The sequence below is a fragment of the Euphorbia lathyris genome, chromosome 7 (assembly GCF_963576675.1).
Source record: "Euphorbia lathyris chromosome 7, ddEupLath1.1, whole genome shotgun sequence".
NCBI classification, from domain to species: Eukaryota; Viridiplantae; Streptophyta; class Magnoliopsida; order Malpighiales; family Euphorbiaceae; genus Euphorbia; species Euphorbia lathyris.
In genome coordinates, this window is record NC_088916.1 from 17,558,341 (window position 1) to 17,571,630 (window position 13,290).

The window sequence follows — 13,290 nt, forward strand, 5'->3', positions numbered from 1 at the left end:
CAATTCACTTCCTTCACTAGCCACAGAAAGGTTGCAAAATTGTGTTAATTTAATAAAAACAAAATCTATGAGAAGTGACAAATCAATGTGTTTGACAAATAGACGAAGAGCCTTGAGATCTGTTCAATGAGATAGCAGGCAATTCTATTGAAAACTGGCACAAGCATCAAACACCAGGATTGCTTGGAATTTGGAGGGTTCACACACATAAAATTTGACAAATGTATTCTATTTATTGACATTTCAATGAAAGAACTCCAAATTTCATCTCTCCACATGCACTTTCCACAGCACAGTTAAAAGGTACAAAATCTTGTCCCCAGATTTCACATTTTTCGTGAATTCATCGTAATATGTTAGCAATTAAAACAAAGTCAAAACTCGAACTAAAACAAATGTTTAATACCATACATAAAACAAAGAATTTGACAAGAGATTATTCAATCAATTCCATTGATAATATCATTTGTTCTCCGGACAAATTCCCACACCCTCGGATACAATTTTCTTTTTCCATATCCTCTCTGTGTATTCACAAATCCGCCAAAAATAACCTTATAAACTTCCCTCTCAATGGAAACTACGATACAAAATTATAATGATAATATGAACATAATAATGCTACAGCTGAACAGTGACCAAAGCCAGGATGAGCTCATCCAACAAAATTTCCTGGACTTGTCTGTTTCTTGAATACTTAATACCTTATAAACACTCACTAGTATATCTACGGATAGCCTCAAAAACGCAAAAGATCCAAAAATTAAGCATACCAGAAATATTGCTATACCCTTATTCTCCATAGATATCTGATTCTGTTGAACCCCTTCAACCATTGCCCTGCAGTAAACAGGCACTTATTAGAAAAAATGATCGAATCAATCCAAAGAACTCCGAAAATGAGCTATTAATACTGTGAAGTGAAGAAATGGAAGAACAAAGATGGGAAGATAAACAATACTTGTGCTCAATACATTAATTTGATGAATTAAAAGGGCTAAAGAATGTCAATAATTAGGCACAGGTACAAGTTTGAAGTGAAAACATTCTGAATAAAGAATCAAAATTCTACAGATAGTTGTCAAATTGAGGTTCGACTCGTGAATCATGACTCATGACTCGTGAATCCAATCGTAAGATTCAGTTCAAATTCGTGATATTATAAAAAAAAATATAGCAACTTGGTGATCTTTAGTGCAACATTAGTGGAATTGAAAGGTGGAGAGTTTGAGTTTCTGTTTCTCCCACAACTTTTTTTATAACATCTTATCTGATAATAAAAACATTTCAAAACAACTTTGTAGACCAGTGGTCAAGAAGTTTATAGTTGAGGGATGGACGAACCTAAGAGCAAAATTATCTGTAACTATATCATCCAACTGCTTAGAAACACGGGATTTCCAATTAAGAAGATCATCAACTTCTTTAGCCTGCACAAGGCAACAGAGGATCAAAAATTTGAGATGACATATACACCTACTACATAAGGGAAGAAATGAAAAGGGAAACAAGGTGAGAATTTGACATACAATGAGCTCTTGGCTGTCCATGAGATTTTGAATGTCAGATCTAATTTTCTTTAAAAGCACATTTTTGTCTCCTAAATCACTGTCGAGCCCTTTAAAGATATTGCCATATCTGTAACTCACCTCCTCTAAATATCTTTCCAAAACAGATAAACTCAAGTCTAGAGAACGAACTTTTTGCATCAATATTTTAAGAACGGTGTCTCCAGGCATTCTGCTTCCTTGTTGCTGGCGAAATTCTTCGACTGGATCTGGCACTTTACCTTTTGGAAATTCCAGTTTACCATTTGAGTTTTCGACTGTAGAACCAGATCCCATTTCCATGCCAAGTTCTTGATCACAATCATTAGCATGAGTAGGCTCTAATTTGGAAGAGGACTGTTTCTGCTCACTAGTTTCCTCTTCAGGCACATATAACTTATTAGGAAAGGAGATCAAATCTTCCAGCATCCGCTCCACAGCATCCACTCCAAAAACTTCAACAGCACTAAGAGTACAATAAAACTCTGTGCCATGATGGCTCAGCAGATTAAGCTTCAGATACCTCACCCATTGTGACTCGTCAAGAGTGAACCGCTGAGCATGTCTAACGTTGGCAGCTGTAAAATTCCCAAGCTTAAACCATGTTTCCGTCGGGTAAGACAAGCTTCCCAGCAGCTCAAAATCTTTTAAATTAGAGGAGTAATGCTCAAAATTTGCTATTGCAATTGTATTTACTAACGTTTCTTCAGCAAGTTCGATTACAACAAATTTCCCTTCAGCAGAGCATGGATTTCGAAGATACTTGTCCTTATCTTTGCCCAAGATATTGGCCGCTCCCTTTGCTTCCTTATTAGAATCCAATACTTTTGCTCCTTTTGACGCAGCCGCATAATTATACTCTTTGCCCCCAGGCTCTAATTTATGAACTACACCTCCACTTTGATCAATTCCAGATTTGCTTTTTGAGTTAAAAGCTTTGCTCTTAAATTCATCAAGACCAATAGGTGCAGGATGAGATACTCTGTCAGCCTTAGCACCACTGCTTTCAGATTGCGTATCTGAACCAGAGTTTCCCTGAGGTTGCTCAGCAAGAAAGGCAGGATTGCCATTTCCTTCAACCCCAACTAATTCATCATTTGTACTTCCAGTTTCAGCAGTATCTGTACAAAAACCTTCATCTGAATGGACATCAGATATTTCTTTTGATGGATTTTTATCCAAAGAACCAAAAAGCAGAGAGCTATCCAAACTTTTTTCACTTGATTTTGGAATTTCCACTCCAAACACTGAAGGTTCATCTGAACAAAAGAAAAAAAAAAGATATTAAGACAATAAAAATACTTATAATCATAGAGGAAGTAACGAAAACTTAAGGATAACTAGAATTTGTTTGCTATGCTATATGAAAAGAGCTTGGAAACTGGAAGCAGTGAGATTTAATTGTGGCATAATTTCTCAGTTTTGGTGATAATAAATTTATGAACATGAAAAGCTTCTCCTTACTGTAGACTGCAGTATCATTAACATGGATAATAAGACACAATTTTATGAACAAGAAGAATGAAACATTTTTATGAACAATAGCAAAGAAACTTGGTTCAAAAACCTACCTCCATAACCATTGATGCGGCTGATCCATGAGCTGAAGAGGAAAAAGAGCCCCCACAAAACTATAAACACAGAAAGAGAAACCTTCCTCAAGTAATTTTTCTCACCAGCAGCCTTTCCAAAAGCTCTTCTTTCCAGAAGAGCTTTACGTGATCTCTGCATTGCACATCAATCCTCACTCTGCTGATAGATGATTAATTAGAACACCCCAGAAGAACTGAACTGCCTAATGCAAAACAGAAAATTGAAAATCTTCAGTAATTAAGAATTGTGTATCCTTCAATCAAAGAAAAAGTACATCTAGCTTAAAGATTCATCTACAGATAATCAGCAAATGGAGAAAAAGAGCCAGAGAGGTACAGTGCAAGCAACCAATAAAGCACAATCTCTAATGAAACTAAAAAGCATTGAGTAAACTACATCTAATTGAATTAGAAGATACAGCTGGTGGGGTGACTTTAGATAGAGCAAAAACTTCACCTTTAGAGCAAAGCAAAATCAAAATCAATCTTTCGAATTACAAGAAAGCACAGATTCAACAAATAGGATCGTGAAAGAACCCAATCATACATAGACAGACAGACAATCAACCAATTCAAAAGAAACCAATAAAAACAAAATTCAAACGAAAGCATTACGAAATCCCAAATTCAAACGCAGATAAAATCATATCAATACACGAAAGCAATAAATAGAATAGATCCAATTCTAAAAAGAATGGATCCAATAGGGGATCACCTATAAAAGAGAGGAAAAAAAGAAGTCTTCTGAGTTTGAAAAGATTCAATTCAAGGGGCGAATCGTAATGGAAAGAGTGTATTTATGAGAAGGTGAAAGAATAGGGAAACGGCGTAAGGAAAGTCGATCGTCCGCGTAGTTTTGTCGGTTCATAGGTGTGCTCGTCGACCTTATATTCATGATGCTGTCACTTTCTATAGAAACGAATCTCTCGATCTCTATATGACTGTTGGAATTGGAATTTCAATTCAATTATTGCTTTATTCTCTTTCTGTAATTTCCATCTCTCCTTTCTTTTCAAACGTAAAAATTAAAATAAAAATTTCTCAAATATATTATTCTCCACTTTTTTTGTTAAACAATTTTGTATTTATTTACTATAACCTTTCTAATTAGCCCCAAAAGTCTTTCTTCTTTTTTTTTTTTTTTGATGAACTACCCAAAAGTCTTTCTATTTACTCTACCAAACTCATTTCTGTCATAAGGTATTAATTAATTTCTATTTAGCCTTCGTTTAAAAAAGGAAAAAGTACAAAAATAAATCTTGTGGTTACACTCATTTTCGATTGCAGTTTTGTGGTTTAAAAGTTTGCAAAATGGTGCCTTGAGGTTCATTCCGTTAGCAAACTCATACCAAATTGACTAACGGTGTTAAAAGTCAAAGGGAAAAGAGTTAATTTAATCCTTATATTCATTTGTTTTATAAATTAACCCTCTTTATTATCTAATTATCACAAACAAACCTCAAAATAAAAAATAAAAATCATTTACACTATCTTCTCCATCTCTTTTTAATTTCTTATTTTTTTCCCTTCTTTCTTTTTTTTTTATTTCGGCTCTCTCTCCTCTTTATTAATTTATCTCTCTAAAATCAATATCATCATCAGCAGTAGTTTTTATGAAATCATCCACATTCACTAAAGAATTATTCTTAGTGTTGCTATTGGTTCATTAATATGTATGAGTACACAAATTAACACGATAGCAGAAAATCAGATTCTAAAAAGAAGAGATTTGAAATCCAAACTCTGAAAATGGATTCGTTTTCAATCGTCAGCGATGAATTCAACCTTCTTCCAACCGCCAAACAACACCAAGAGATTGGAAAACTCTTCATCCATCTCGGAGGCATTCGAATCAAAAAAGATTGCAATGAAATCGACCAACATTTCAGAAACCGAACATTCGCAAAAGGATTGAAAAAACTGAAGACCTTTCAACTGAGATAAGATTCAATGAAAGTGCTAGCCATTACAGAATCCGATTCTATTCCTGGCAGTTGCGGAAACTTCCGCCTGGTTCCGTGAACGAAATGGTGGAGTTTGCCAGGCAGGTCGACGAGGAGTCCGATGGTCAGGCAGACTAGGACAACTCGGATGAGGACTCAACCTCAACACGTAGTGACGGTGGATTTAATCGAGGCCAGAGATTCAAATTTGAAAGTAACAATCCGAATCAGAGTTATATGGAATATCTCAAGTTTGGATACTCTTATAAAATAGCAGTCGGTTCCAAATATCAGTGAATCTGGATGATTTCATTTCCTAACCACTTAATTTTACATTTTAAGATTAATGAATCCAAACATGAAATTGATGTTAATAAAAAAGAAATTAAAGATGGATGGAGGAGATGGTATATTTGAGTTTTATTTTTTATTTTGGGGTTTGTTCGTGATAATTGAATAATAAGAGAGGTTAATTTATAAAATAAATAAATATAAGGACCAAATTAACTCTTTTCCCTTTGACTTTTAACACCGTTAGTCAATTTGGTATGGGTTTGCTAACGGAATGAACCTCAAGTCACCATTTTGCAAACTTTTAAACCACAAGACTGCAATCGAAAATGAGTATAACCACAAGGTTTATTTTTGTACTTTTCCCTTTAAAAAAATAATAAATGTGTAAAAATAGCCGTGGCGATTACTATTAGGAGCAATTTTAACATTTAAAATGGTGCAATTTTACTTTTAATATTGACAGTCAAGAGCAATTTTGCTCCTAACGTTGTAAAGTTGTGTTAATTTCAGACATTATTATAAAACACGGAAGTTTTGTTTCTTATTATACACCTATCATATATCAATTTATTTTTAAAAATATTTCATATTTTCTGTGATTTAATAATAGAATTTGATATTAATATTTATAATTCATTGAAATATTTTGAATTTTTTTGGTTCAACTTGTACAAAAAAAACATTATAATTTTTAATTTTTTTTTAAATATCACGTCTAGTCATATATTTATGATTTGTTACTAGTGAGTGATAAAATGACTCATATGTGAAGTGTAGATGACATAATTTATGACCGAGAAGACAGTTTGATGAATTATTTCTCAAAATGATCCAATTTGACAATGTTAGAGGTAAAATTGCTCTTGGCTGCCAACGATAGGGGTAAAATTACACCATTTTAGACGTTAAAGATAAAATTGCTCCTGACTGAAAATATTATGGGTATTTTTGCATCTTATCCCTAAAAAAATAAGGAATAAGGTGCAAAATTACCCATAACGTTTACATTTAGGAGCAATTTTACCATCAACATCTAAAACGGTGCAATTTTACTCTTAAGGTTGGCGGTCAGGAGCAATTTTACCCTTAACGTTGACAAGTTGGGTTAATTGGAGAAATTATTCATCAAATTATCTTCTCGGTCATAAATCTTGTCATCTACACTTCACATGTGCGTCATTTCATCATTCATTAGTAACATATCACAAACATATGATTAAACATGAAAAAAACTAAAAAAAAATATTATATTTTGTACGAGTTGGACAAAAAATTCAAATATTTTACCGAATTTAAAAATATTAATCTTCTTCTATCATTAAATCACAAAAATATAAAATCTTTTTTTAGAATCAATTTACGTGTAATTGGTGCAGAATTAGGAACAAAATATATGTGGTTTATAATAATGTCTGAAATTGATACAACTTATCAACGTCATGGGTAAAATTGTTCCTCGTTGTCAACGTTAGAGATAAAATTATACTATTTTAGACGTTAAGGGTAAAATTATCCATATCTGTAAACGTTAGATATACTTTTGCACTTTATTCCAGATAATAATGTGATTTATAAAAGGCATGATACATTTTTAGCTCTCTCAAGTTGCCAAAAACTGTAACCAGCTCTTGAACTTCAAAAAGTTACAACTAACTGCATTAATTTGCTTATTTTGAACAAATAACCTTTCAAATGTCATGTGGTAGAATATGATTGAAACTTTAAAATGTTATAACTAATCCTCTATTATCATACGTTGTCAATTATATGATGTTACGTGGCATTTAAAGAGTTATATGTTGCAAATAAACAAATCGATGGAATTAACTTTTAAAGTTAGTCAATTACAGTTTTTAACAACTCGAGAAAATGAAGATTTTCAAGAGGATTCGGAAATTTCTAAGAGTGGGTGAGATTCTTAGTATTTTTTTGGGGATAAGGTACCAAAATAGGTCAAAGGTTTGTTGGAAAGTATCAATTTAGGCTCAACGTTCAAAATAGCACCAATATAAGCTTAACATTTACAACATAATATTAATTTAGGCTTAACGTTTATAATATAGCATCAATTTAGGCCTCACGTACAAAATAGCACCAACGTATAAAATATTTGTTATCTTGCATTTTCATATAGTTTTTAATATTTTTTTTTTTGAATAAAGTTTTTAATATATTTTAATTATATTAATTATACATTTTAAGATAGTTTTTAATAGTTTTTAATTATTTTATGTTTAGTTTTATATTTTAAGAACTAATGCTTGTTCCATGTGTTTTTAGGTATTATTTGGGGAAAAAATGCAATTATAGAATCATTACTCAAGTAAATAAAGTTGCACAGTTAGAACTCCGTCGGTGACCTCATAGCAGTTCAAGAATGAAGAATCCATGACTCTTTAAATAAATCTTTATTGTCATAAATTCCTCAATAACCATCCAAGGAATGTTATGACTATTTGAAGAGTCTTTTGAATGCTCAAGAAGGAGTTACATTACTTAATGCTCTCTTTAATTCTATTAAAGTTAAAAAGTTGCAAAGAAGAATTCAACTCTCCATTAATCTTCTTTTTAATTACATTAAAGTTAAGAAGTTAGAGCAAAGAATTCAATCCTCCATTAATCTTCTCTTTAATAGCATTAAAGTTGGAAGTTTTAAGGAATGAATGGAGGCATGTGCAACTATAAATACCTACATTTGGAAGCATGAAAGCAGACCTGGAACACACGTGGAACAGACCTCACTACCTCTTTTTAGCTCTCTCTTTTAGACTTTTTGTAGTTTTCTTTTCGTTCATTTCCTTTCTACCTTTGTAACCGATTCTAGTTTCTATTTCAAAGTTTATTCTCTCTTCATCTTTTCTTTTCTTTAATTATGTTTTCTAGTTTGTTTTCTATTAAATTTCTTGTTTTCTTTCCATCTACCATGAACTAACTCCTCCATAGCTAGAGTTATGGCGGATCCTAATCGAAGTAGATGATTTACTTGCAATCCGATTTCAAGTTCATAATTTATTAAATAGAGAATTAAACTATGGAGCTTAATTTCCTAGTTAGATATCTGGCCAATATTTAGCTAAATTACAATTAATTATTTTGGTTGACCGACACTAAGATAATTAATGGAAATACATAGTTTAGACCTGTGTCTATGCGGTGCGGTTTTTCAGGGTTTAGTTTCACGACTTAACTTTGGGGTTATTTCAGAGAACTTAATGCTTTCATTATATCTTTATTCTTGACTGGACCAAAGCTAAGGTAATTGTATGTGAAATAGGATTAATCTTGACTGGCCCAAAGCTAGGTTAATTACTTTAGAAAATAATCACCGTCTCTAGATTAATACTTAAGAACTTGGATAGGATTCTTATGTGGATTATATACATTAGGTTAGGTGAAGCCTTGCTCTAGTGATTTACATCATATTTAGATCTATTTTGTTTTCCTTCTTTGTTTACTTTATTTAGTTGTTTTAAATTCATTAGTTTAGTATCTCAAACAATTCAAGTTTTGATTGCTTAGATAATAGAAATTCACAAAAATCAATAGCTATAAACACAATCCTCGTGGGAACGATACTCTACTTACTATTTATTACTTGATAACGATAGGGTGCACTTGCCCTTAGTTTTGCACGATACACATTTCGTCCATCAATATTACATGAGCAATGAAATTTAATTGTCATGGAATCATTTATGAAAAATGAATATAAGATTTTAATGGGCAAGAATACTAATTAATTGTATTACAATAAATAAGAATATAGAACTAAATAAAAAGATAACATATAGAGTTAATAGGGAAAGAATATAATATATATGATTAATTTAATTATGACGTTTAGCTTAAATTGTATATATTTTGTAAAACGTTAAACTTAAATTCGTATTATTTTATAAACGTTAAGCCTATATTGGTGCTATTTTGTATGTGAGGCCAAAATTGATGCTATATTGTAAACGTTAAGCCTAATTTTATATTATATTGTAAACGTTAAGCCTATATTTGTGCTATTTTGAACGTCGAGCCTAAATTGGTACTTCCCCAAAAAATCTAGGCCTATTTTGGTAACTTATCCCTATTTTATATATATATATATATATATAAAGTGTCTTAAATCGCTAATTAGATCCCTACTGTATAATGAAATTTTCAATTGGATTTCTCTCCTAATTAAGACAAATTTTGGTTTAATTAGATTCATAATAATAAGCTTAATACATTAAAATTCCCTAAACTTGATCCAAAAACATTGATAGTCTAGTTAACTTAAAAAAAAAAAAAAAAAACTAATCAATTTTAGGCAACTACACAATAGAAAATCTATGAGTAATATTTTAGAACCTTATTAGATAATATTTCATTCTTAAATTATATTAGTTCAATTTTTATATAATAAATATTGATTGTTTTTATGGGACAAATTATGGGTATTTTTGGTGAGGCAGAGGGTAGAAGTCCAAAAATAAAAAGAAAGAGGAGAAACAAGCTACATAACCCGGCTCAGAGCAACTCCTATTTGATCATCAAATAGGTTGTTCTGAAGGCTTGTAGGAGGTGCATCAAACTCATGATTATCCAAAGACATAGTCTGTGCAAAGTTCGTCAACCAGTTAGCAACACGATTCCCCTCTCTGTAGGTGTGGATAAAAGATAAGATCCAATCTCTATCACGTAATTTTTTACACTTTCCAATAAGCCAATAACAGGTAGACATGTCCACGGGCCCGAGTACCCGTCCGCCCTGCCCAGGCCCGTGTCCCTTGGGCCAGGCTTGGACAGTATAAATTAAGCTTAGGCCCAGGCCCGTTAAAGCCCGTCTATTTATTGGATGGTCTTGGGATTGATTAAAATAGCACGGGCCGGCCCAGCTCGGCCTGCCTATTAATATTAACTAATTAATTTGTACATTTATATATTAAATATTTACTTTTAAATATAAATTTTATTTTTTATAATTAAAAATTATGTACATATATTTAGGTGGGTTTATATGCGCTGGGTTTGGGATTTGATTTTTAAGCCCGAACCCGTTTAAATTTATAGCGGACTGGGCTGGGCTTCGACTGAGTACTTTTATATAAAAGCTCGATAGGTCCGACCCATGGCCAGGTCTAATAATAGGGATGGTGAATACGGACTGCACTCAGCATAACGTTTAAGACAACTTGAGAATCCAACTCCACTATGATACGACGAAACCCTTTGCTCCATGCAACTTGCAAGCCAAAATACAGCCCCCAAAACTCGGCAACAGTCAGAGTACATATACTAATATTCACTGAAAAGCCTGTAATCCATCGCCCTCTTTCATCCCGGATCAAGCCCCATGCACATCCTTTGCCAAGGTTCCCTTTAAACTCTCCATCCGAGTTAAGTTTAACCTAGCCCGAATCCGGCGGCTTCCAACTAACCCAGATAACTTACTTCGAGGCGAGATAATTAGTATCTGGATTGTTAAAGGCATTGTGACACTCCATAAACTTCTCTCGAAGGAACAACACGTTATCCCTACCAAATCGAATGTCGTTGAATATGAAGTCATTCCGCCATTTCCATATCCACCACAACGTAATGGCAAAACAAAGAGTCAATCAAAACTATTATACCTGAAGCCAGCATAAAGGTTATTGTCGATCCAAAGTTCCCAGTTCATGGTAATGAAAGGTTGCTCAAAAGTTTGAGGGATAATCTGACACCACACTTCCACTGTGTTTTGACAGTCATGGAGAACATGCGAGATTGATTCAACCCCTCCACATACGACACATGTTGCAGAATTGCTCAAATGACGTGCAACCCTTAATTTGTTGCAAAGGATCCGGTTATGATTTACTAACTAGAGAAAACACTGAATTTGTTCAGGCACTTTGAGTTTCCAGATGGTGGACCAAATCTTTTGGGAAGCACCAAGCTATTCGGATAAGAGCAGCTCATATCCCGACGTAACCATATACAAACCTGGGGCAGATTTCGTACAAAAAACTGAATCTGATTCATCACTGTCTGGAAATAGGACATATGCTGCCATGCGAAAATTACATTCTTGAGGCAGCAGCAAAGCCAACTCATTCCATTTCCCACCACCCTCCGAGTTCCAATAGTCCGCAACTGAGCTCTAAATATTCATATCGGGTGAATGTTAGATCATATTCCAGTGCAAAGGATCCTCCCCACACCAGCGGTCCAACCAGAACTTGTTTTACTGCCCATTACTAACCAAGTTACCCAGTCCTTGATGCAACACACGGCTCCCATTCATTATACTTTTCCAGGTCGAGGAGTTGTCATTCGAATAGTGAAAAATTTCCAAGCCTTGTCGCTCTCTCCCATATTTCTCTTTGAGAACCTGAACCCAAAGAGTTTCCGGTTCCACCAATATTCGTCAACCAAGTTTGGCTAAAAACGTCTCATTCATCTCCTTAATTCGTTTGACACCAAGCCCGCCATGCTCTTTTGGTGAACAAACCTTATTCCAATTCACATAGTGTATTCTCATTGCGGTTGCCATGGAGCCCCATAAAAAATCCTGATTACATGCTTCAATTTTTTTGCAGATGGAGACAGGGAGCATGGCCAACTGCATTGCATAATTGCGGATCATTGAAGTTACCGCTTTGACTAAGGTTAGTCTTCCAACTCTGGAGAGGCTTTTAGCTTTCCACCCTGAAAGTTTCAACTGCACTCTATCGACTATATGTTTGAAAGTTTGTTTGGAGACCCGGCCATGAATGAGAGGCATCCCAAGATATCTTCCAAGATCAGTAGTCGCAATAAAGCCCAGAATATCACACACACCCCTTCTAACACCTTCTGAGACATTATGAGAGAAAAAGACATAAGATTCAGCCATACTAACCTTTTGCCCAGATCTATCACTGAAGTTGATGAGCACACTGTTAATCACACAAGCCTGTACCACTGATGCCTCAGCCATCAACACAATTAAGGCTATAATCGAGCCGAGCCGAGCCAAGCCGAGCTTTGGCCTACTCAAGCTCGGCTCGCTATAAAATTAATGAGCTCGAGTCTGATCTAAGCTTTGACTTGCTCAAGCTCAGCTCATTATAAAATAAACGAGCTCGAACCGAGCTTTGAGCTTGTTTCGAACCTAAAATCCTCTTTGAACTTGGTTCATTAAGAAAATTATCTAATCATGAATTATTTGTGAGTAAATCGTTAATTATATTTATGAAGTTTGCTTACAAATAACTCTTTAATTGTGTATATAAATATGCTCACAAGTAAAGTTTATGAGTAAATAAACAAATGCTTACAAATAGTTCGTCTATTACTCATTTATTATGTTTGTGAACGAACTCATCTAATAGTAAATGAAATAACATTAAGTAGATATTTATGAACTAACACAAAACTATATAGTTTTCTATAAAACTAAAATTTGTTCATAAATTTTCAAATCGAGCCTGCTCGCGACCTTTCGAGTCGAGCTTTGGCCTGTTCAATCTCAGCTCGTTTACGAACCGAGTCAGTAAATCGTGCTCACGAGCGGCTCGTTTATAAATTGAGCTGAGCTTTTATCGAGCCAACCATCGAGCCGCTCATGAGCGGCTCGGTTCATTTACAGTTCTAAACACAATATCATCTGTAAAAAATAAGTGAGAGAGGGGGTCCCATTTCGTGATAAGAGGATAGGCTTTCAAGCCTTACTATCCACTGCATCATTAATTAAGTGGCTCAATCTTTCCAGACAAAGAACAAACAAATAAGGTGAGAGGGGGTTGCCTTGACGGAGCCCCCTAGTGGGCTTGAACTCCTGAAGTTTCTCCCCATTCTAAAGAGCACGGATAGATGAGCTAGACACACAGTTCATAATCAATCTTATAAACGATCGAGGTAATCCAAAACAAAGAAGAGTATCCTGTAAAAACTTCCAGCTTACCTTGTCGTAGG

The 13,290-nt window shown here is 34.1% G+C and overlaps 1 protein-coding gene across 2 annotated transcripts; it reads right to left on the minus strand.

Moving 5' to 3' along the window:
- Nucleotides 1-381: 381 nt before the first annotated feature.
- On the minus strand, nt 382-4,037 carry LOC136235350 (SUN domain-containing protein 4). Of its 2 annotated transcripts, none has more exons than XM_066024980.1 (5): nt 3,855-4,037; nt 3,119-3,338; nt 1,530-2,806; nt 1,345-1,430; nt 382-840 (listed from the first exon to the last, which is right to left on the minus strand). In XM_066024980.1, the coding sequence occupies exons 2-5, from the start codon at nt 3,276-3,278 to the stop codon at nt 594-596; spliced, it is 1,770 nt and encodes a 589-aa protein (XP_065881052.1). In that variant the 5' UTR covers nt 3,279-3,338; nt 3,855-4,037; the 3' UTR covers nt 382-593. The 2 variants fall into 2 exon arrangements, with proteins under 2 accessions (XP_065881052.1, XP_065881051.1); XM_066024979.1 differs by having other exon boundaries at nt 3,119-3,342; nt 3,855-4,036.
- Nucleotides 4,038-13,290: the final 9,253 nt, after the last annotated feature.